Source organism: Ornithodoros turicata, chromosome 5 (genome assembly GCF_037126465.1).
Source record: "Ornithodoros turicata isolate Travis chromosome 5, ASM3712646v1, whole genome shotgun sequence".
NCBI lineage: Eukaryota > Metazoa > Arthropoda > Arachnida > Ixodida > Argasidae > Ornithodoros > Ornithodoros turicata.
Genome location: NC_088205.1, coordinates 8623562 through 8646035, shown reverse-complemented (window position 1 = coordinate 8646035; position 22474 = coordinate 8623562). Strand labels below are relative to the sequence as shown.

General features: G+C 44.7%; 1 protein-coding gene and 1 long non-coding RNA gene across 2 annotated transcripts in view; one reads left to right on the top strand and one right to left on the bottom strand.

The window, feature by feature from the left end:
- The window catches only part of LOC135393956 (uncharacterized), a 167037-nt gene that overhangs the window by 24134 nt on the left and 120429 nt on the right, over positions 1 to 22474 (top strand). The gene's annotated exons all lie outside the window — the stretch shown is intronic.
- LOC135393954 (para-nitrobenzyl esterase-like) overlaps positions 1 to 22474 on the bottom strand; it is a 157280-nt gene that overhangs the window by 23258 nt on the left and 111548 nt on the right. The window contains exon 4 of the mRNA XM_064624333.1: positions 524 to 796. Within this exon, the coding sequence (XP_064480403.1) occupies positions 524 to 796 (273 nt within the window). The remainder of the gene's footprint in view (positions 1 to 523; positions 797 to 22474) is intronic.

Here is a 22474-nt window from a genome sequence, read left to right as displayed (position 1 = left end):
TTTTGAAGTAACGATCTTTTCCTCGTTTCTTTTTCTGAAGCTGATGATGATGATGATGATTGAAAGAAAAAAATGGGTCTGAAGCTATAAAATGTATCCCGAATTTCTTTTGGGTTGACCCGGAAGTTTTGCTTGGTTCGGTTATCCGGAAATTCGTTATCCGGACGAGAAGGGACGACTCAGGAGGTGTCCGAATGATCGAGACATGACTATGTATATACAGAAAAAAAAAAAAAAAAGTTGCCAGAGCTATTTTCCTGTTTGTTGCTCAAACGTCGGTTTACCAGCGTCCTTGAAAGAAAACATCAATCTTCGATATTCCAGTCTCACCTTTAATCGGTTATAATCGTTAATCACTGCGTCTACTGTGCTTCCGTGCCTGATCCTGTTTGCATTGCACGGTAGACTCCGCACTCTTAAAGGGACTATATATGTACGAGGCGTCATCGCGATGAAGTTACCTACTGAGTCGTTCAAAAAACCTTCACCTGAACACTTATCATGATGTTATGAAAAGGTGTACCTTATCGGGGTCTCCGCCGAAGGCCTGAATATTATTCCTGACCCAGTCCAAGGCGAGTGCCGCGTCCAGAAGACCGAAGTTCCCACGAGTGTCGTTGTCATCCCTGAGTATGCTGAGTGCCATGAAGCCCAGGGGACCCAGGCGGTAGTTGAAGCTCACCATGACCACGTTCAGCTTGTGCGCCAGTTTTCCAGAGGGACTGAGGCCAGGTTGGTGTCCCGAGCCTACCTGAAGGAACCCTCCGTGGATCCACACCATGACCTCCAGGTGAGCCTAAAAGAAAGTCGCAACGAATAACGTTAGAATACGGAATTGTGGACGTGCGAAGGGTTGAGGATTGGGCTAGTTGGTAATGAGACGTCTGAACGCCCGTCCTGTCTGTTTCTCCGTTCTTTGTCCGTGTTCCTTGCGCTTTCAGTTCAGATGTGGATGTGCATAATGCAGCTGAGATAGACATGCACATGTGTAGTGATAATCACGGGTCGGATGACGATCATTAGAGTGAATGATGCGAGGACATTAATACGGTTCAGCGTTAACACCGAGCCACCGAGCTTATTTAAACAATTCGGGGAAAGAGGTGCAGGGGAAAGAGGCAGGGATCGAACCTGGGTCTTCTGTTTCCTGGCGTCAGCACCTCTTTTCTTCGAGTTGTTTGAATTCGTTAATTTCTGGGCGATGAGGCTTACGTGTCCCTGTCGTCCCTACGTGTGGTCTGCCTCGGCCAATGGACCTTTTCATAACAGCTTATGCGCATGCGCATCGCCTTGAGGCATCGGAGAGGGTTATCTCAATCTTCATTAGATGGCGCAGTATGACAGAAGTGGGGACCAGTGGGGAGACCGCACGAACGGCGCGTGCTTGTCGGTCCCACTCCGGACCGGTTTTGGACCTTTGTGCTACACACGTGGATTTGTTTTGACACTCGGAGCGTGTCAAAACAAATCCACGTGTGTAGCACAAAGGTCCAAAACCGGTCCGGAGTGGGACCGACAAGCTCGCGCCGTTCGTGCGGTCTCCCTACTGGTCCCCACTTCTGTCATACTGCGCCATCTAATGAAGACGTGTCGTTCGCTGGAGAGTCGCTAGGATACGACGTGTATGTGAAAAAGGTCTATTCTCGTTGTTTACTGAGCTCTATATCCGACTCTATTCACTAGGGAGTGGATAGAACCATTAGCAGAGATTGGAAACCCCTTCTGGATATTGTTGCTTGTGTACTCCATAAAATTCCAATGATCACCATCACCTTCTGGACCATATGATGGTTTGGGATGGTCAGCGCTTAAAACAATTTTTAAAACGCGTTGTAGCATGAGAAAAGGTAGTGAACTGCGCGTACTAATAGCAGGCATTGTTTTCGTCTGATATATATGTCCTGCATAATAGTGTTTTATTTATTTATTTCTCAATAACCTCGATGAGTGCGTACGTTTCCGTTTTCCCTTTCCAAACAAAGCCTTCGCTGGTCCTCCTCACTTGTAATAACGTTTCCATGCGTTCAGACTTTTAAGATCACGCACACTTCGGTTGAATTTCGTTTCTGACGCTGTCACATATGCGCACAGAACTAGCATTTAGAATTACATTTTCAACTTCGCTTTAGACAGAACTAGATTATAGCTTTGTTGTGTGGACTCAAGTCAATGTGAACAATTGCCCCGAGTTCCAATTCCAACCCTCTGTGCATGGCGCTCTGCGTTCGCATTAAAGTGAAATGGAATACGTTCCTAGACAGTGCATTAGTGGAATCGATTGCTGACACAGCGGCTCCCGAATGTCATTCTTTCCGTGTTTTGCTGCCAGTGGAGGTGAACCAATTTTGAGCGAACTCTCCGTTTTGTGCTCTTTCAGTTCAGACAGGGATTTCAGGTTACCGAAGGCAAGCTGAAATACGATATTCGATGTTTGTGTTCAGTGCGGAATTTTTTTTAGAGAGCCCTCAGCAACTATAAATCCACGGTGCTTCAGCGGAAATGTAGTTGTGTCTTCTGGACATTTTTATTTTGGGCTTTATTCTCTAATACAGCTCCCTTGGCTCCTGCAGAGATCTTATATGGAGCGTTATTCAGTTTCTTCTTCTTTTCCTTCTTCTTCTTTTTTCTTTTTTTGAATAGCAAGCCAACCTCTGTCTTGCTGAACTTTCCCTTTTCTTTAATAAATATTCATATCCTACTCCGCATTCCGTTCACAAAGAGGAAGCAAGCAGGAGAAGGGAAACGCCAGATAACAATTCTCCGTGAGTCGAAAACGTGCAGTCTTACTCACGAAAGACCCTCTAAGGTGGTGGTGGAGATGGAAAAGGTTGTGGAGATCGCAGCTGAGTGCAACTGGAGGTGGGGAAAGGAAATTGTGAAGCAGAGAGAGGTCTGTGTGCTACCACCCGCGCTAAGATTTCGATACTCCGTCTCAACTGTGTACCACAGAAAACATACGAACATCCCTCAGCAGTTTCCGTTGGGAAGCTCCTCGTGACACGGTAACCCCAAGGGACGTTCGCCCAAGGCTTGTATCGCAAGTTACTGCATTGACGTGTATCGTCGTCAGTAAAGAGAATCACCTGGCTAGTCGATATCGCTCAGGCTTAAAGCGAAAACCACCGTCAGGTGACCTTACACGAGCGACCACCTACTGTCAAAATGGAGCTCTCCCTGTTTGTAAACGAATGACTTCATAGTATTTGACAGCGCCACCAATTTGGAGTTGGACTACGCTCGAAGTAGGGCGAACAAGGTCGCGCCCGAAAGCCACGGTCTTGAAGGAACAGACCTCTCCCTGTTAATGAACAAATGACGTCATAGCGTTCGACAGCGCCACCAATTTGGTAGACTTGCCCTGCGCTCGCAGCTAGGGGCGGACAAGGTCGCGCCCGAAAGCCACGGTCTTGAGGGGATTACGATTGTCCCCGGTGCTACTTTTCTTTCAATAGGAGGCAGCGAACAAGTGCCCATACGTGGAACCCAGCCCTCCCCTTCCGATTTGTTTCGGTTGCAGTCTGTCTACCAACGTCATGATGACGTTCCTCGGGTAGAGGTCTATTCTGTCGTCTTGAGACACGGCAGTGCGAAGGTTCTTCGCACGCCGTTCTCCAGTTCATTCAACTCCAACGTTGTACGCTGTTAGGGAGCTTGCTCGTCCATGGCCGAATCATCCATCCCTTTTTTCTTAATAAACATACCCCCACCCCACACCCCATCCCACTAATGCTTTGCACTAAAAGCTCCTGTCTGGATAATGTATGGCCTCGATCGTCACTCTGAGGCTTAGTATTATAATGCCACCAAATCTCCACGGGCAACCCGATAGAGGATCGCCTGTGGCGATGAAACAGCAAATCATCATCATCATCATCATCATCATCACATCGAAGCTGTTGTTGCTTCTTCCTTAAACTCTTTTCTGGACCAGACTGTGTCCAGATTAGGTCCCACGTCCTAACTTTACGCGGACTTTCGCATGTGAGAATTGACGTAACCAGCTTTGCACGCACCAATCAACCACCCCACATCGCAAGTAAGCCTTTCATCAAACTCCCCTTATCTATTCGCCGTCGTGAACCACCAGGAGCAACAGCAACGAGAAGTGCCGCAATCAAACATGCATTCTCCCTCTTCTCACCACTTTTTTATTTTTTTTTTTTTGTGTGTGTGTGCGACCCCTTATTCTGGGCGTCCTTCGTTCGACGTACTGCAAGCACAAAGAAATTGTCAATGTGTACATACTTCGCTTTCTCCAGCCACGTGGAGAAAATATCTAATTTTGTTTGAGGCCCTAATTCGAAACGCAAACATGGAGGGCACTATGGAAGGGGAGAGACGCTTTTTCGCAAAACGTGCCCGCACTGTTTTCTCTTGAAACTTCATTAGGGTGCGTGACTTTTGAACCTTGCAAAACCCTTTGCCGTGCCGTCAAGACGCAGGGTTTACGCTCGAGTAAATACTTGCACTGGGAACACGGAGGAATGTCGAGCGAGGTGCGGCTGAGAAAGCGCCACAATCTTGTCTGGCGTGGCGGTGCTTCTTACGCCTATTCAAATACGCCCGTGCTGCTGATACGGGGTGTTGTGTTTTGAAGGAACTTCTTTTATCGGATATGGGGAGCACCTTGAGGGATGTCTGGAGTTTAATAGTTGGGTTCCGTATCTCGCGCAACGCATTTAATCGTCGTCTGTAGAGCCGCAGACTGCTCACGCCGTTGAGATATGATGAGGTATATGAGAAATGAGGTGGATGCAGCCGAATGTACCTTTTTTTTTCGTCCGGGAATTCAATCGAAGCCCATATTTCCCGCGATACTCAACTTTGATTTATGCTGGTTATTCTGAACAGACTGGGACGGTGTGCGTGGCTAAATCTAAATGATGAAAGATAGAAGTCACCGAAGAGGTTAGCCAGCTGTAGGACTCGAACACACATCTCTTGGATTACCGGTCCATGGCTCATGTAAATGTAAATATTGTGATTCTGCAACACTTCGCTGAGTGCGTTATTTCAGATGGTTAAAGGCACACGAGCCTTAAAAAAGAGTCCATATAAAGTGATTAGTGACTTCTTTTAAAATCAAGAGCTCTAGAGCAGCAAGCCGTGTCAGTGTGGACTTGCCTCTCCACTTACCTCTCTTTTTTCTTTCACATTTAGAAATGGATTTGGGTTTCTTTCGATCGCGTTCCCCATGATCTACTAATGGCTGAGCTACGCAATCTGAACGTAGGTTCCAGGACATTATCGTGCATTTCTGCCTTCCTAAACTTACGATCTCAATCAGTGTTCGCTAACGAAGTATATTCAGAGTTTCATCCAGTAACATCCGGCGTTCCACGGGGTACAGTACTATAGATCCTCTCTTCTTCCTGCTGTTCATTAACGATCTACTTCAGGCAATTTAGATGATTGGGTTGTTTGCTGTCGAGCTTCCTCCTCTGAAGAAACCGTTACATCCTCGAAAACAGTCTCGCTTTAATTGATAGCTGGCGCACACAGTAAGTGGCTGATGTTCCTTAATAACCAAAAATACTACTACGTCTCATTCTGTTGAAAAGCGCCGAAGCTGCCCCGCTCGTATATACTGTAAGTGACGTTGTTATTTTACCACTTGCATCACTCAAATATATACCCAGGTGTTTGCTTCTACAGCAACATTTCGTGGATGACTCGTATTGGTTACATTGCAAAAAAGGCAAATCACACTCAAGGGTTTATTTGAAGCGGCATGTCTCTCCCACTCCTTCTCATGTTAAACGCCCGTGGCTTACATAACATCGGTTCGTCTCTTAGTTGGAGTGCGCTTCAGCTGTGTGGGATCCCTCAAGGGCTGGCCTCATCCATCAAAGTCATCCCAAGTCGTGCAACCAGATTCATCACTAGCAATTACACACGCCTTACGCGAGTATCTCTCTACTGAAACAATAAATTGACTCAGAAGATACATGTGTGCGTAGGAGAACCTCCCGCTTGTCACTCTTTCATAAATTCTATCACGCTTAATGCTCTTCGATCATTCTACAATCCTCCGCATCGGATCTCATCCCGTCTTGATCACGAATTCGAAGTGACCCGTTTTAAATGTAACACATTTTCCTTGAACATAAAATTAGGATGCAAGTGAGCTGGTGATAATCTGGAGGTGATGACATTCCTTGCGATTGAGGGAAGGTATAACAACGAACAATGAGATTTTGTCCCGTTGCTGCCTGTTGTTCGTCGTCGTCTTTCCTCAATCCCAAGGAACGTCATCATCTTCACCTCTTTCTTCCCGAATTCGTCCTCTTCTAAAACATCCCCCTAAAGAAACGACCGCCTATCTAATATTATAGCCATCACTGACCGTTTCAGCTTTCCAACCTCCATATTTAAAATCGCTTAAAATTACCTTACAAACTCACCCAATTTCTGCCATTTCCCTGTGTGCGTGCCGTTGCTTCTGCATATGCTTGGTCTATGCTAGTTTTCTTTCTTTTTTTCTAAAAGTAGTCTCATCTTGTATGAACGTATATCTTTTTGTGTTTGTTTGTTTCACGCCTGATACCTGCTCCTCCCATGTAACGCCCTCCCCAGGGTCCTTTTGAAGTAAATTGATTGATTGATTGAAATGATGCACGACTTCTCGCTTTGCGAGTGCAATCTGCGACTTTTCGTGCCTTCGTGCACTGACATTACCCCAACAACACCGAATGTCCTCTGGATGTATGAATAATGTCCTGAGGAATTCGTACGTCCGATGCATATCCTCAGAACAACCATCGGACGTACGAATCCGTCAGGACATTATTCGTACATCCAGAGGATATTCGGTGTTGTTGGGGTTCCTGGCAAAGAGGGCGTCATGTCACACCAAGGACTTGGATGTAGTATACCTCACAATTTCATGGCCCATATATTAGCCGGTGTGCACTGGGGTAATGAGTATAGAGAGCGGATTTTAAGGCACGAAGAACACGCGTTTTAGGCGCCTAAAAAGACACTAAAAAGGTTCAAAAAGGTATTAATTTTGTCGGAACAGCAACGATCAAATATTGCATACGGGCACTACGGGCGATGCTGCCAGCATTGGTTGCTTTACGGTAACATGCGTCTCTATCGCGTGCACTTCGGTGACAGTTGTTGCTCAGAAAAAGTATGCTCCTATTATAAATTCTGATGTCATCCTTCGGTTGCATTATACAAAGATTCTACAAAGCCAGTGAGAGAAATAGGAAGAAAAATATTATGGAGATTTTGGAGCCTACAAAAACGCTCTGATCGCATGGCAATCTTTATTTTGGAATTGAACTCAAAACATCGTGCACGCATCTTCTTATTGAAAGCGTGAAGACAGTAGAAAACAATCACCATTCCAACGTGTTCTGATGTGAAATTCTGTTACCTGTCACTACAAATTGTCCCACACGCCGAAAACGTCCTCAAGACGTCGACGGATTTGACGATGCGTGCCGGTACCAACACGGGCACCCGTGAGGGATGTCGTCGGGACCAGAAGGAGCGTTACCACCAGAGCTGTGAAGTAACTCATTAAAGGTAATTGAGATACCGTAAGTAATTAATTTTTGTATAACTAATTACTGTAACAAATTACTTTCTGAAGCATGTTTCCGTAACTTTTTACTTAGTTACTTTTTCGAGTAACTTGTACTCCGACGATAGTTACTTCTTCAATCGAACTTCCATAAGAGTGTTAGGTCCTGGGGTGGAATGTTACAGAGTGATTCCAATGATTGAGTGCTCCAGTGATTCCAGTGATTTCAACTTTAACAAATGTCCTGGTGTAAAGAAAAATTTGTCAGCCGATTATCAGTGTGACTGCCAAGCACGTTGTGGGTTGTTTCACAAGTTTGTTTTTCAACAAGTATTACTTATGATGAACTGTACGTGTGTCAAAGTTTTACATATGGTCACCCTGAAAATGACTAACTGGTAGTAAGTGAGAAGTAACTCAATAACATTTCACGAGTAACCGTTACAAACTCAGGTGCGTTTGTGTCTTGGTAACTTTTCCTGTAACTTCGTTACTTTTAGAGTCATGTAGCTGTAAGTTAATTACGCTTTGTGAGTAGCTTATACAGCCCTGGTCACCACTAAACACGGCTGCAACTGGCAGAAGTGGTCTTGCACCGGGTACAAGGAATACAGGCGAAAAATAATCTACTTTCTGCCACAGGGGGAGACACTTGCATTCTGTGATGTAGCGTGGCGAAGCGTGTCCTCGTTTTTTTTTTCTTTTTTCGGTGCGAAAACTACGAAATAAACACGACACAACAAGTAAAGTACCCATTAGTGACTCCCAACGAAAAGGCATAAGCCTGGAAATCTGCTCTCTAGTGATGAACCACCAAAGTGAATGGCAGGTTTTCTCATTCATCGTCACTACATGTATCCGTCGCTGTTGTGATTGAACACGTATAGTCACCACTAATCCAACACTACAAAAACACCAGACGTCAAAACAAGCAAACAAACAAAAGTCTGGGCGCAGACTCTCCTCTTCGTCCGCACCAATGAACGGCGATAACTCTTTCCCTCCCTTCCCCAACAGAATTCCTCCATTAATGCCACTTATCCCCATCTGCCACCTTCTTTCACTCACGAACGAACGATGAGCGACGTTCGCCCGTCCTATCCCTTCCGGGACTATTCGGCCCGCGTCGGCTGCGACTTCGTCTCAATATCCAGACGACATTGACACAGCATCGCACTGACAGCTCCCTGTGGCGTCGCGGAGCAGGACCTCGTAAACTACAGTTCGTTACTCCCAACGAGGGGGGGGGGGAGGCAAAAAGGAAAGAAGAGTAGCTGCCTGTGACAGTATCATGAGAACATAATGCGTCCTAACCGAAGAAATATGTCCGCGTCCAGTGTTGTTCCGGCATAAGCCGCCTTGGATGTGGCGTAATGTTATCAGAAGAGAGCACGGTCGCACGGAAGGCGCATCATAACGGTTTGAGCAATGTGCCATTTAACGGCACCATGCGATTGTGTGTGTATTACGAGTTGAGAAGGGGTGTAGTGGTGTTGCTTTCAGTAGGCACGTTAAAGGAACGGTGAAAGCACCCTCCGTAAATCTTTCGTTTCTGGATACGGCGGAGCACGCAACGGATAACGTTCGCTCTTGCGCAAGAACAATGGTCGTATCTCATCTCTCCACTCTTGAAAATGACCTTCACCGCATAGCACCCCAAGCAGCACAATGTACTGAAAGTCGAGTGCAATAGGTTTTGGACGGTATGTGTCTTATCAATGTTCCTTAGTTTCAAGAGTCTGTTCAATGTCTTCCACCTACCCGTCCACCCCTATTGCACTCGACTTTCAGTACATTGTGCTGCTTGGGACACTTCTAGAAAAACGATAATCTCGAACGATGTCGTTATCTGCTCTGATTTGTTGAAAACGGGACGCGTACGCCCCTTTTTGTGACAAATATGAACATCATAAGTGTTACAAAAAGGCGTACGCCTCCCGTTATCAACAAATCGGGGCAGATAACGATGTCATTCGGGATGATGGTTGGCTAGGAGCGTGCTCTGCGGTGAAGATAATTTTCAAGAGTGTAGCGCGTGCGAGAGAGAGAGAGAGAGAGAGTTCTTCAACCTGCAAACTCTCCAGAAACCTCTCCCCTCCTCAGGACAACCCGTAAGAGAATGAGTGACGTTGGCGTGGTTTCGTGACGTATACAGTACGACGCAAGTAGCGCCACGCCATGTCCGCAGCGGACGAATTCTCGGTGGGAAAATGAGACTCCGCGGCAGGTAGCTGCGTCACACTGATCTGATTATGTCACACCAGGAGATCGGGCCGGACCTCCAAGGGCACGCCGCATGGTTGGTTTTTGAAGGCATTTTTGCAAGTTAAATTGTGCAGTGACCGCTTAGCGCAAATATTTGGGTTCGTGGCTCGCCATGGAGTGCTTGGGCAATGAAGCAAAGGCAATGCTAACTGTCGTAAGTACAACTCCTCCTGGAGGAACTTGTGTCTAATAAATAATAAGTAAATGTAATAATCGTAATAAATAATCAATGTTACAATTCTACGTTATTAACACTACGTTCTTTCATTGCGCATATTCATAGAGTTACAATACATAAAATGGAAATAATAATATAGCATATGCAAATACACAGAGAATATAAAATATACGAAATAATAATAATGAAACACACAGAAATTAACTTTGAATAGAATTAAATTGAAAGTGAATTGAACGATGACATTTCTAGCAAAACACATTACTGCATAAATGCCAACGCCATACTGATCTTCGTTTTCTTCATCTTCTTCTACCTACCTACTGATAATTTTCATGCCAAAACGTAATCAACAACAGGAAGAGTGGCTCTGGCATAAGGCTCTTAAGGCTTAAAAATTAAATGGCTACGACTGTGGCTAAGGCGGCCATTGTGTAGAGAGGAGTAAGTCATAAAATTGGCTGACCACTCTTACCACCTATCAAGCACGCAAGCAAGCAAGTTCAGGGGACTATCACCACACATTTGGACAGTTTCAGCTTGTATACCCTAAACCTACCAACTCATCTTCACTTTGCAAATTATTCCTTTACCAAGTAAAACATGAAACGATGTTAACGCATCCCCCATCCAGGTACGGGTAGCTTATAGACATACATCATCTTCCCATCTAACATGAACTTTCTACAGAACCCATCAGAGGGCCCACATGGAGACAGTCTGCGCCGGGCAGCACTTGATGAACCCTCACCCCGTGTGGAGCGGAGGTCCGCGCAACATGGATGACAGATGCAGCTCGGGATCGATCCGTGGCTGATGCAAGTCGAGCCAAAATCCTGGCGATCCCTAATGATGCAGCCAGATCGGCCTTTGTGATTAATGTCACTCCCTTTCCTCTACCAATGTCTGACATCTGTTTCCTACTAACTACCGCCAACTCTAGACACGGACGCCAGCAGAAACAGATTTCTCGGAAAACATTCCGACTTGCTGTGAGATGTGTCTGTACTTGCTATATAACTTTGTGAGACCATCTATCAAAGTGCCAGCGTCCGTTCTAGCCGGGCGATTATTCCGGGGATACAGCAAGACGGTGGAAGAAAGTTTTCGAAGGTCAGTCTTCTTGAAGGAACAGAGGTCTGGAAGGGCTTCGGGTGAATTATGGGCGTTCCGGTGTTGACGCTTATTGGTTTCCATTTTGTTTGTTTGTTTTCTTGATGGGGAGAATAAAATAACGCGCTAAGTAGTTACGCTATGTGCTTAGTATTGTAAGGAACTCATAAGATTAGGGATAAGCATTGCACGTAGTACTTAGGAACATAGAAAATCGATTTTTTTCTTTTTTTTTGCGTCGGATTTTTAGGTCCTTGTCATATTGGAGTTCGCTTGTTCTGCGGCCTGTGTTGAGGTTGCATAAATGAGCTGAAAATATTTATGTGTTAAACAATTTGTAAGGGCCTTTTATGGTGTCTTTTCCATTCGCCTGAGACTTGGATTTGTGCAATTATATTGTAAGCGCTGTGTCAACGCTACTTGTTATGCTGAAATCAAAATGACAGAAGTGTAACGGTACACCTGCATAGTGCAGTCATGTTCGAAGTTTGTATAGTGCTCGAGATGAAATGGATGTTTCGGTTTAAAACACACACACAATAATAATGCTACTCTGTGACGCAGAGTGATATTGGAGAGAGATTGACATACGTTGGATCTATATATCAATTCGGCAAGCCAGACACCACTGTCGTCTGCGATAAATCGCAGGAGCATGCTTGCAGAGTGGCCAGAACGTGCATAACCTGCATTCCATTAATGAACGACAGTAATTGTAATCGAAACTGCAATTTTACCAATTATTTCCACATAATCGTTTTACTTAGCTTAACTAACATTAGCATATAAGGACAAGGTGAATATGTTTATTATATATAAAAAAATAAGAGGGAAAGGTTAGCCACCGGTATGGCGGCTTGCTATTCCCAGGAAAAAAAAGGGAAAAATAAAGGCAAACAAAAGGAAAAACGAAGAAAAAGGAAAACAAATAAACAAAAAGAAAAACAAAAGAACAAAGAGGAAAACAAACTGGTCGAAACTGGTTGGCTGAACTTCTCTATGGCTTGTAGAAAACCATCGTTTTAAACGGATAGTTCGCTCTTCAGGGATCAGATCGTACATTTTAGTTGGAAAGAGTAATGCATTTTATACTTTAATAATATAATAATTTTATTTGTGCCCAAGAACAGCCATAAGGGTTGCCACACATCACGACATATTACAAAACACATCATACATAAATATTCCAAAGCACACACACACACACACACAGAGAGAAAGCATAAAAGATACATTAAAAGAAAACATACATTGAACATGAATCAAAAACAGCACATACAGCGGTGTATTATAGAAAACAACGGTGTATACCAATAGATGGCCATAATGAGCCTCATTCCCGGCATATAATTACACAGAATTGAGATCTTACCAGGAGTCTGCGTTACTTTGGATGAATATGTATGGCATATATGGTATATTTGTAGTATCGGCATCGCAAAACATTGAAATCCACGCGATTTGAAATTCCCGCGCACAGCGACGTACGCGTGATGTCGTGAGAGAGCACTGTGGCGTCACGAGGGCGAGGCCAGACAGCGGCCTCATGTTGGCTGTTATCTTCGCTCCCATGTGGCAGCCTCAAAGTGAACGTCACGAGAGCAGATGAGGGGCTCTCTAGTTTTCTCCTCCCGCTGGCGCTGCAGGCGCTACAAGCTGTGACGGCAAGATACCGATAACTTTGGAAGTATACAACGATTTTGAGCGAAACGTCTAGCAGGAGAGTTGTTTGAAGTCGAATGCTCCTGCAAGTACATTTCTTTCAATTAGCTTAGGGAGAGAACTTTGGAAAGTATGAAAAAAAAAAAGTTACCAGAAGAAAGAGCCATAGAGTATCACCACAGCAAAATTCTACGTCGCTCTCCCTCTATTTTTTGTTATCGTTTGGTTCTTCACGATTGCCTGTCTCTAAAAATGAAAGATAGTTGCAGCCCTACGATTCGTAGAGGCTATTATCGCGGTTCTCATCTTTTTTCTCTTCTCGCACAATTTTTTTAATCCCTTTTTCACTTTGGAGAGGAGACATAGAAGAAAGGAAAAAAAAAAAAAAGAAAACGTCCCTGCGGGGTATTTCTAACCGAGAAAATATTTTGGCCCCAATACACGGTTCTGGCTGATTTCCAACATCGATATGGCCGTGGAAATAATAATAATAATAATAACGCAGCGGTGCCCGAAAGCATCGAAGAAGAAGGGGAAGAAAAAGGAAGCAATCAAGGGGACGAAACGGCGTGGTCGAAATGAGAGCACATTAGCCCTCCGAAGAAACACAGAAGTTCAATCGACGGTTGCATCAACGCAATTGATCGCCAGTCGTCATGTCGCGGCTGCCGCGAGAAATATTGCTCAAGGAAAGGAACGAGCGAGAAATGCAGGTGGCAATAATGGGGATCCAATCGGACGTGAAAACAAGGCCCACTGAAAAAGTAACGCCTGCTGGCGTCGTAAACAAAGATTGCCGTGCCATGAAATGAAATACAGTGTAACCTTCACTGGCACCCCCTTCCGTTCCCGTCGGGGTTATTACAGCGTAGCAAATCATTCATGTACGTGACCTACGGCCCCGGAGACACATATATATGTTAGGACCTACTGCGCAAGAACAGCTGTCGAGCAACAGTGGTTGTGGTATGCCTAGAATGTTGTCAAAACTAATCGTTAAAGGAACAATAAGAAAGTGGCATTTATGATTGGATATCGTTCGAAATCCCTCGAAATCCTGTTTCACTCGGGAGCCACAATATTTTCGCAATGCGTTGTATTGTCACTGACAATACACCGAAGACCGGACCGAGAAGACCAGGCAGCCACACACTCTGCCTGGTCTTCTCGGGTGACGTCAGCTGACCTGCGCAGCGTCAAGAATGCGAAGGGAGCAGCCGTAAGCTCTAATTGGCCATCGAAAGTTCGTCTGCTACCGCAATTGGTATGACGCATCACGAGCCACCTGATTGGCAGCTTCTGTCAGGACGGCGAACGTCACGACTTCCCTCGTTCAGAGACACGCTCTTTGAAGGAGTGGTGGGTTTCTAGAGGGCGCAAAGCCTGGTCCACACTATTGCGTTTCAATGCGTCCGTCTACGAACCGACGCAAGCCCCTTCGAAAACGACGGACGCATAGGTACGTCATGTTAAATTTTTGGACGGAGCGACGCAAGAAATGCCGCTCGTTTCCCCGGTAACCGTGCCTATGGTGATACCATAAGATACCGTTACCATACCGTACCGTACCGCCATACCATACTATACCCGGTAGCGTACCGGTATACCCGGTATATTATATATAATAATAATAAGTTTTTTCACACTACTGTGAAAAGGGGTAAGCAAAAAGCCGCGGAGGCGGCTTGACGAGGCTCGCCCCTTCAAGTACAGGAGTGCAGCAGCGAAAATGTAGTGCAACTCGCACTTAAAAAATAATAATAATATTAATAAAAAAAGAACATCACAATTATAAGTATCAAGGACTCAATTCACATACATGACATCCTATCATCATACACAACATACTCCCAATGCACTCCGAAAAATTAGGCCAAAATTACAGTCACATAAGTGGCACCATATCACATAAACATAAACGTAACAATACTCCCTACGCACACAGAAAATAATCTAAGATATCTTTCTTACTGCTAGGGTCTACGTTGATATTACCACTTTCCGCACCATTCAGAAGTCGAGGGACAGTGTACTCAAGAAGTTGTTTACTATAGTTGGTTCGGAGCCCGGTGGGAATATTCCATCTAGGCCTGGGTCGAAATGCGTAAGATTGTGCTGTGCGTGTCATTTCACCTGAAGAAGTACAGTCTCGTGCACGAAAGTCTTGTTTACCATGTGTAAATAAATAAGTTGTTCCTACCGTTTAATATCACTCTTTGATTTACTCACCACCGGCAACTTGACATCGCCTATTTTTTCTGCCTTCGTATCTTGTGTTTACTAAATAGCCCTTCCGTTGTGTGAAGCCGTGGAAGAGACTCAAGCATACGAACCCTTTTTTTTTTTTCTGTGCCATAAATAGGCATGCAAGATCACTTCCCACGCCCCAGACTAAATGACAATAGTTCAGATGCGATTGGATTAATGCATTATAAATTATTTTGATCATTCTTGGTGTCAATAAATGTCTGCATCTACACAGCGCACCCATAACCCTCGCTATTTTATCTGTGAAGTACATTACATCTGTGAAGTACACTCCTAGCGTCTTTACATTACTACACATTTCTATCACGTCACCCCCAATTTTAACATCACGTGTCAAAACCACTTTCCCATTTTTGGGTCTAAAAAGTACTACCTTAGTTTTCTTGGTATTTATTTTAAGAGTGTTTGACTGTACCCACATCGATAATTTACCAAGGAGTATGTTTGCCTCGTGAACCAAACCATCGCCGTCAGTGCCGGTGAGGAGGATACTGGTATCATCTGCATAAATAATGAATTCTGCTTCGGAGCTTAGGTTAACAATATCATTTATATAGATGTTGACCAGAAGTGGTCCCAGTATACTCCCCTGCGGCACACCGCAATGAATTTTCATAGCCGAAGATACAATATGATTGAGAACAACGCATTGGTATCGATTATTTAAGTACGAGACTAAGAGTGACAATGCATTACCTCTTTTACCATAACATTGCAATTTGTACAACAAAATTTTATTATCTATGGAGTCGAAGGCCTTCGAGAGGTCAAGAAAGACTTCTAAAGTTAAATATTTATTTTCTATGTTATTGAGTATATTTTGCTTCTGCTTAAGTAGTGCTATTTCAGTCACAGCACTGCTTACGAAAACCAAACTGTGAATCCGTAATGACTACATGCGCATTAGAAACGAGGACAACCTGGCGTGTATCACTTTTTCGAACCCCTTTGAAAACACGGGGAGCACAGACACTGGTCGGTAGTTTGAGACCTCCTTTATGTCTCCTCCTTTGCGCAATATTGACACCTTAGCTATTTGAAGCTTCTTTGGAAAACAGCCCATGTGAAAAACATTGGTCGATGATGTATGTTAGAGTACTAACAATTATATACAACTATATTATGCTCCGGTAACCGTGCCTGTGGTGATACCGTACTATACCATAACCGTACCATACCGTACCGTAACCACACTATACCGTGCCGCCGCGCGCGCTCTTATCTTCTTCTACCTCACTTCACATAGTCGGCTGTAAGCCGTTTCGCGTACAATGTCCGCAGTTCTACCCCTGCGGCACGTGGAACATGTCGCCACACTGCGCAGACAAACCTTACGTGTAACGTCACGGTACCATTACCATTATTACAATATCGTCGCAAAAGCGCGAACGTGAATAGGAAACCCAATACGTCCCAATACAGACAGAGACGCTGGCACACGAACGTATTGAAAGAACGCAATAGTGCGGGCCAGGCTTTAGTCTATTGAATACGAGGCTGAGTCTTCCTCAACTTTTATGCAAGCATGTCTTGATCAATGGCTTCCTTCGCGCGTTACAAGCCAACAGCGATTGATGTTCCTTCCGAAGAGCTCGTGTTACATTCTGCGCAACACGCCACAATAAAACAAAAAATAAAAATAATGGAAGTGCATCTTACTGCTCCTTTAAGGACCGCATGTCGGACGGTACTCAAGGCCAAGAGCAGATATAGTGTACATGCAACGCATACTTACTCCTCGCTAGTCTTATTCTGCTATAGTGTGCTTCACCTAAAGTGATAAAAAGTTCTAACTTAACAATTCCGAAGGATTGTGGGAATTTCGGCAATTACCCTATGGAAACTTTTGTCACCGTTGAAGAATGTCTTGGACAATTTGTAGTTGCGGAAATTTTATTTTTTCAATTGAATTTTGAAAATTGCCAAGCGAACCTCACTTTTTTGAAAATAAATATTAAGCCATCCACGGATAACCGCAGGACCAACAACGACTACGCATAGTACACATTAGAAATAGCCGAAAACAAAATTAGTAAAAATTACGCTTTTGCCCCGCCTGCTTAATTTTCGCAAAGAAATGCGCGCGAAATGTGCGTCTAGACGAGGAAGAAACTCCCCATTTATCATCTCACAATAAAGTTGTTGTTGTTGTTTGTTTTTCTTCATCTGTTTTACTTTTCTGTGATAAGACGGTTTTCTTTTGTTTCTTTGTGATAAGTCGGTTGTCACCAGCATTAAGGTCAAAGCGGGGGAAAGAAAGGTAAAACAAGAGGCAGGGACACTTCCTCCTCTCCCGGCAACTTCCGCGCGCTCTTCTTTGCGACAATCAAGCAGGCGTGGCTAAAGCCGGATTTTTACTAATTTTTTAGACTCTTTCTGTTGCGATACTGTGCATAGTTTTTGTTGTGACCGTGGTTATTTATGGAGGACTTCATACTTCTGTAAAAAAAAAGTGTAGTTTGCTTGGCAATCTTCAAAGTTCAATTGAAAAAAATAAATTTCCCTCAATTAAAAATTGTCGAAAGCCTTCCTAAATGGCTGCAAAAGTTCCCAGAAGGTAATTGCCGAAAGTCCCACAAACCTCCGGCGAGTACGACGCCAGTTAGAATTTTTTATGACTGTGGGTGAAACACCCAAATGTAACGTGTCCAGAAATTATATTTACAGCGAGCGATAAAGAAAAGCAAGTGGTAATTTTCTGCTACTTGAGTAAGAAACAGGTACTGCTTCACTAGTAGCACCTGTTTCTTAGTCAAAGTAGCTGTAAAGTAGCGCTCGTTTCTCTTTTATCGCTCGCTTTACATAAAATTTCTGAACACGTTAGAGCAAACACCCTGTATATGTACGAGCGCTTGGCTAAGAAGATACGCAATATCGCGTAAAGACGGAGTTCCTGCGATGAAACGTGTCTTCTGCTGTTCAGCAGGCAAAGCGGGTGTTCGAAGCCTTATGAAACATTGACGAGGCGTCACATTGCAAGCGTCGGTTTCGCGTCTGCGTCGTACGATTTGTATGCAAAGTAGCCTCACGGGGCGTATACAGCAGACGGCGTCTTCTAAACATAACGTTAGCATAAAGAATGGCGCGAAACAAAACGGGAAACAATCGTTTTGTTCTATGTGGTTATGTAATATGGCACTCTACGCTATCCCTTTAAAATGCATACACGTTTAACGCGTCACCGTCGAGTCGGTACGTGACCATTATTTAATGTACTGCGGATTCGAATGCTAGAGTTCTCACTGCAGCTTCCTAGAACGGTCACCTTCGTTTCAGGCACATGCCGAAACCGATCAATGTTGCAGGTGTGGTAGTATACGCAGAAACTTTCTGTAAAAATAGAATGTGAATAACGCAGAAGATGTACTTCGAGTACAAACGCGGCACATTGGGCAGAAAAACAGTATCTAATGGCAACCTCTACATGAGAGAACTGATGTTCTGAGGCTGGAACAACATAGAAGGGACAAATACATACAAGGCCTCAATTGAATTAAAAACAATTAAAAACCCCCAGTGCCCCCATTCAATATGAACCAACCAGCCCAAACGCTTGCTCTGCTACAAAGCCTCAAATTGCCTAAGAAATTAACGATGAAAGATGAAAGTCATTGAAAATGGTTAGCCAACTGGTAGGACTCGAACCCGCATCTTCTGGCAATCCAGAAGATCCGGGCTCGAGTCCTACCAGCTGGCTAACCTTTTCAGTGACTTTCATCTTTCATCGTTAACTTCTACATGATCGCTTTTGGACCTGTCAGAATGTTGAAGACCGTATAGAGCAGCTTACTACGCGCATGAACGAGTGGTGTCATCGGGAATACATGTCAGTATATTCTTCTTCTTCTTCTTCTCCCCAGGAAGATGGCCGCGATCCGCAAGGGAGATTGGCCAGGGCTAATTCATTATGATATGAGTGTGGCAGTGACACTAAGGGCTAGAACCGGTTGGAGCCGGCAACAAATGAAATGAGATTATCTGCGATGACGGGATTCCATTTTACGGTATGGGACGCGCCGAACGAGAGTAATGCGCATAATGAGAGAGGCACGCTGAACCTTAGCAGTGGAAGGGTGAGGGACTGTATGCGAAGGGCGGCGGTAGGTACTACAGTCGAGAACAAAATGTTGGAGGGTTTCGTCGTGACCGCATTCAGGACACCCTGGGGAAGGTTGCACCCCACTGCGATGGAGGTAAAAGTTAAGCGGGAGGGCAAGACACCGAAGACGCGTCAGACAGACTTCTGCACGTCGAGAGCGGCAATAGCTCGGGTTCCAAGCGAAAGAGAGGTGTTCATAGCCGAGGCGGGGAGGAGGCCGAGCAAGGGATAGATTGCGTCTGTAACGGGCACGGACAACGGCAGCAACCGGCGGGAGGATAGGAAGCACGGGGCCGGACAGGGCCATCTTCGCCAGTATATTTCCATTTTTAGCTTTTGATTTTTCATTTTTCTTTCATTCAGGATATCTTTGTAGGAGTAGCAGAATTCGTCAGGTGACGAATTCAATACCTTCTTCTTCTTCTTTTTTTTTTCTATAATCAAACTCAAACTCAAAACGTGTCAGTATACTCACTATACCTCGAATTGGATTGTGGAGAATATAATAACCATCCTCTGCATCACCGAAATTGGTTTGTGAGGAATTTATAAACCACAAAGCGCATTAAGAGGCAAGGTGGTGGCGGTGGTGACTTCGCTTGCCGCGTATGTAGTTGATTGACCTCGAGCTGTGTGGCAGCGCCATCACTCGCTCGACGCCGACGGGGAGGACGATGATGGTAATATGGTTTACCATATATTCACTACAATGTGTGTCGCCTCGCTCCAAGTTATGCATATTCAGTATGTATTCAGTAGTATGAGTCAGTATTTGTATGGCGACAAATACTGCTGACACTGCTGCGCGGGTGCACGTGCAGCGGTGCAGGACGGCGGATAATTTCTACTATAGGAGCATACTTTGAGCAGCAGGCGCACAGTGATCTGTACCACTAAAGATGTGCCTCGCGGTAACTGAATTTCAGAAATATTTTGATTTGGAATTTCAAGTCCAACACGTTAGAGAGTCTAAAATTACATAAATAACTTTACAAAATCTAGATTCAGTAAATTTCCGCGAAATATGCCATTCTACAACCACTAAGCAACAGATAGGAGCGTTGAATTGTTCTAAAAAAAGAAAAACGCGTTGTAGAAACCACACATGCATCTATTTACACGTAATACAATCGTAACTGTATCGCCATCGTACGCCTTATTCACTGCATTCAACAGTCACTAACCAAATGGCCCACCCTCTACATTCAAGAAGGTGCGCATAAGATCCAGCCTATAGATCCGAGGTAGCCATTTTTACGGCCGAACGAACCATTTCGGGCGGAACTGCATAGTTAGCTGTAATTGAAGTTTCCGAATCTCTCTTCTATCGCGTTGGCATCGATCAGTGTGCATTCGAAGAGAACCTATCGCTTTTACCTGCTCCACACTTTTACTGTTTATTCTTACAAGCTGGGCCTTCCTAATTGGCGCTATATATTACGCCTGTGTTTAAGTATTATCGGACAGAGCAGCGCTAACTAGTAACTTTTTTTTTTCTGCCACAACTGCCATTTGTCGGGACTCCGGAGCTTTCGAGAGTAACGCGAGCGCGGCGAAGAAGGGAAGGATTGATGATTGATTGATTTCAAGTGTATAAAAAAATAAGGGAATGAAATTTACAACGGATACGTCGTGGCTCATAAAGTGTACAAAAGCATGATTGATATGTGAAGTGAACCGACAATCGATAACCGTACGTGATGTCACGAAAATGGGACAAGTCCCAATACACTACAAAAGCATACAGTACGCCAAATGTACCGACTGTGCTGAGTGTGCCACTTTGGTAAAGTGAATATAGGAAAATATAAATAATAGGGTCCTCCCTACCGTATCCGCCCATTTCACGCCCCCCCCCCCCCCCCTCCTCACCACTTTACCATAGGCACTCCTCTCTCTGCGTGATTGACCATCACCAAGTTCTGGAGTATTTCAAGATTTTCCTCCGGGACACTGGTCTCCTCTGTACCCTATGATCTGCCTGCGTACCTGTGTGCTGTGTGTATGTTTTTGTGTGCTGTGGTTTTGCCTACCGTTGTGATGTCTTACTGACTCCACTGACTATGGACCCTATTTAGCATCGTTCATCACCTCATCATCAGGACACATCTCATCCTGCCCCATTGTGCCTTGGGGTAGTGGGCCGCGCCTTACGTGGCAAATTTCCCCATTCATTATCATTAACTTATTTGTGGTTGTTGTGTGGTTCCTTGTTTTCTCTACAAACAGCCGACAAATTCCGCAGCCGGAACATGTCCCTCCACAGACACCGGAGGTCCTTCTGTCCGTACCCACGCAACACGATATATTGACCCAATATTGGTCTAATATAGGCGATATTAGCCCAATCTTGGACCAATTTTGGCCCGGAATTGCCAATATTGATTCATTATTGAGCCAAGATGTTGGGCTGCTTCGATCAACATTTCTGCAGCCACCGCATCCACAACGGCATATCATGCACTCTGCTCCCCATATTTATTCACGCATTCTCAAAAAACTTACGTTGAAAACCCCGTGTTCGTACTAGTCTGCGTAACTTCCCTAATTTAATGGCGCCTCAAGCCGTCCTCGTATACATTTTTATGCGTGTTCGTAATTTAAATATCGCTCATTTACATAATGGGCAAGCAGCACTGCTCTCCGTTACGAGGGCCCTTCTTTAACATAAAAGGCTGTCTTTTCTATTTCATGACGTAACAATACCGTTACCGAAGCAAAACGGCAAGCAACGCGCCATGGATTTTGGGAGTGTATCACTACGCTTTGCGCAAAACACTGTTTGGGTTCTGGGCGTGCGCAGTAAGGGCACCTCATATTCATAGGAGCTCCAAAGCGCTCGGATACCCTGTTCTAAAGCTGCCTAAGAAAGAATTTTTGAGTAGGGGGCGTGATTTAGCGGCCAACGCGAGGTTGTTTCATAATAGGGTTTGCCCAGCGCAACTCAAAGGGAAGCACCTCGCGCTTGCAGGGCCATCGAACCGTAGCCGCATTTTGTGTGTGAAGTTCATTTGGTTTGCAGAATACAAGTTTTGGTTCCAAAGGTTATCGTTGTTTTACTTCCCGTCCTGACTTTCTCGCAACATCTCGCACCGCGCGAGAGTCACGCGTGTTCCTTTTGGTGCGCAATTGTGATCCCGCGTTAGTTTCGAAAGAATAACTATAGCAACAGCCTCAACTAGCGCGCTCCTCCAGAACGCAACGCACGGATTGGATTCCGCGCATGCGCAGCAACAAACTCCCAGTTTCGTTGGGGGCACAGAGCGCTTGAGTGTGCTATTCTGAGGCTCTCAAAAAGGTGGAGAGGAAACACTACGAAAGTCACTGGGAACATGATTAAAGAGATTGAGGTACT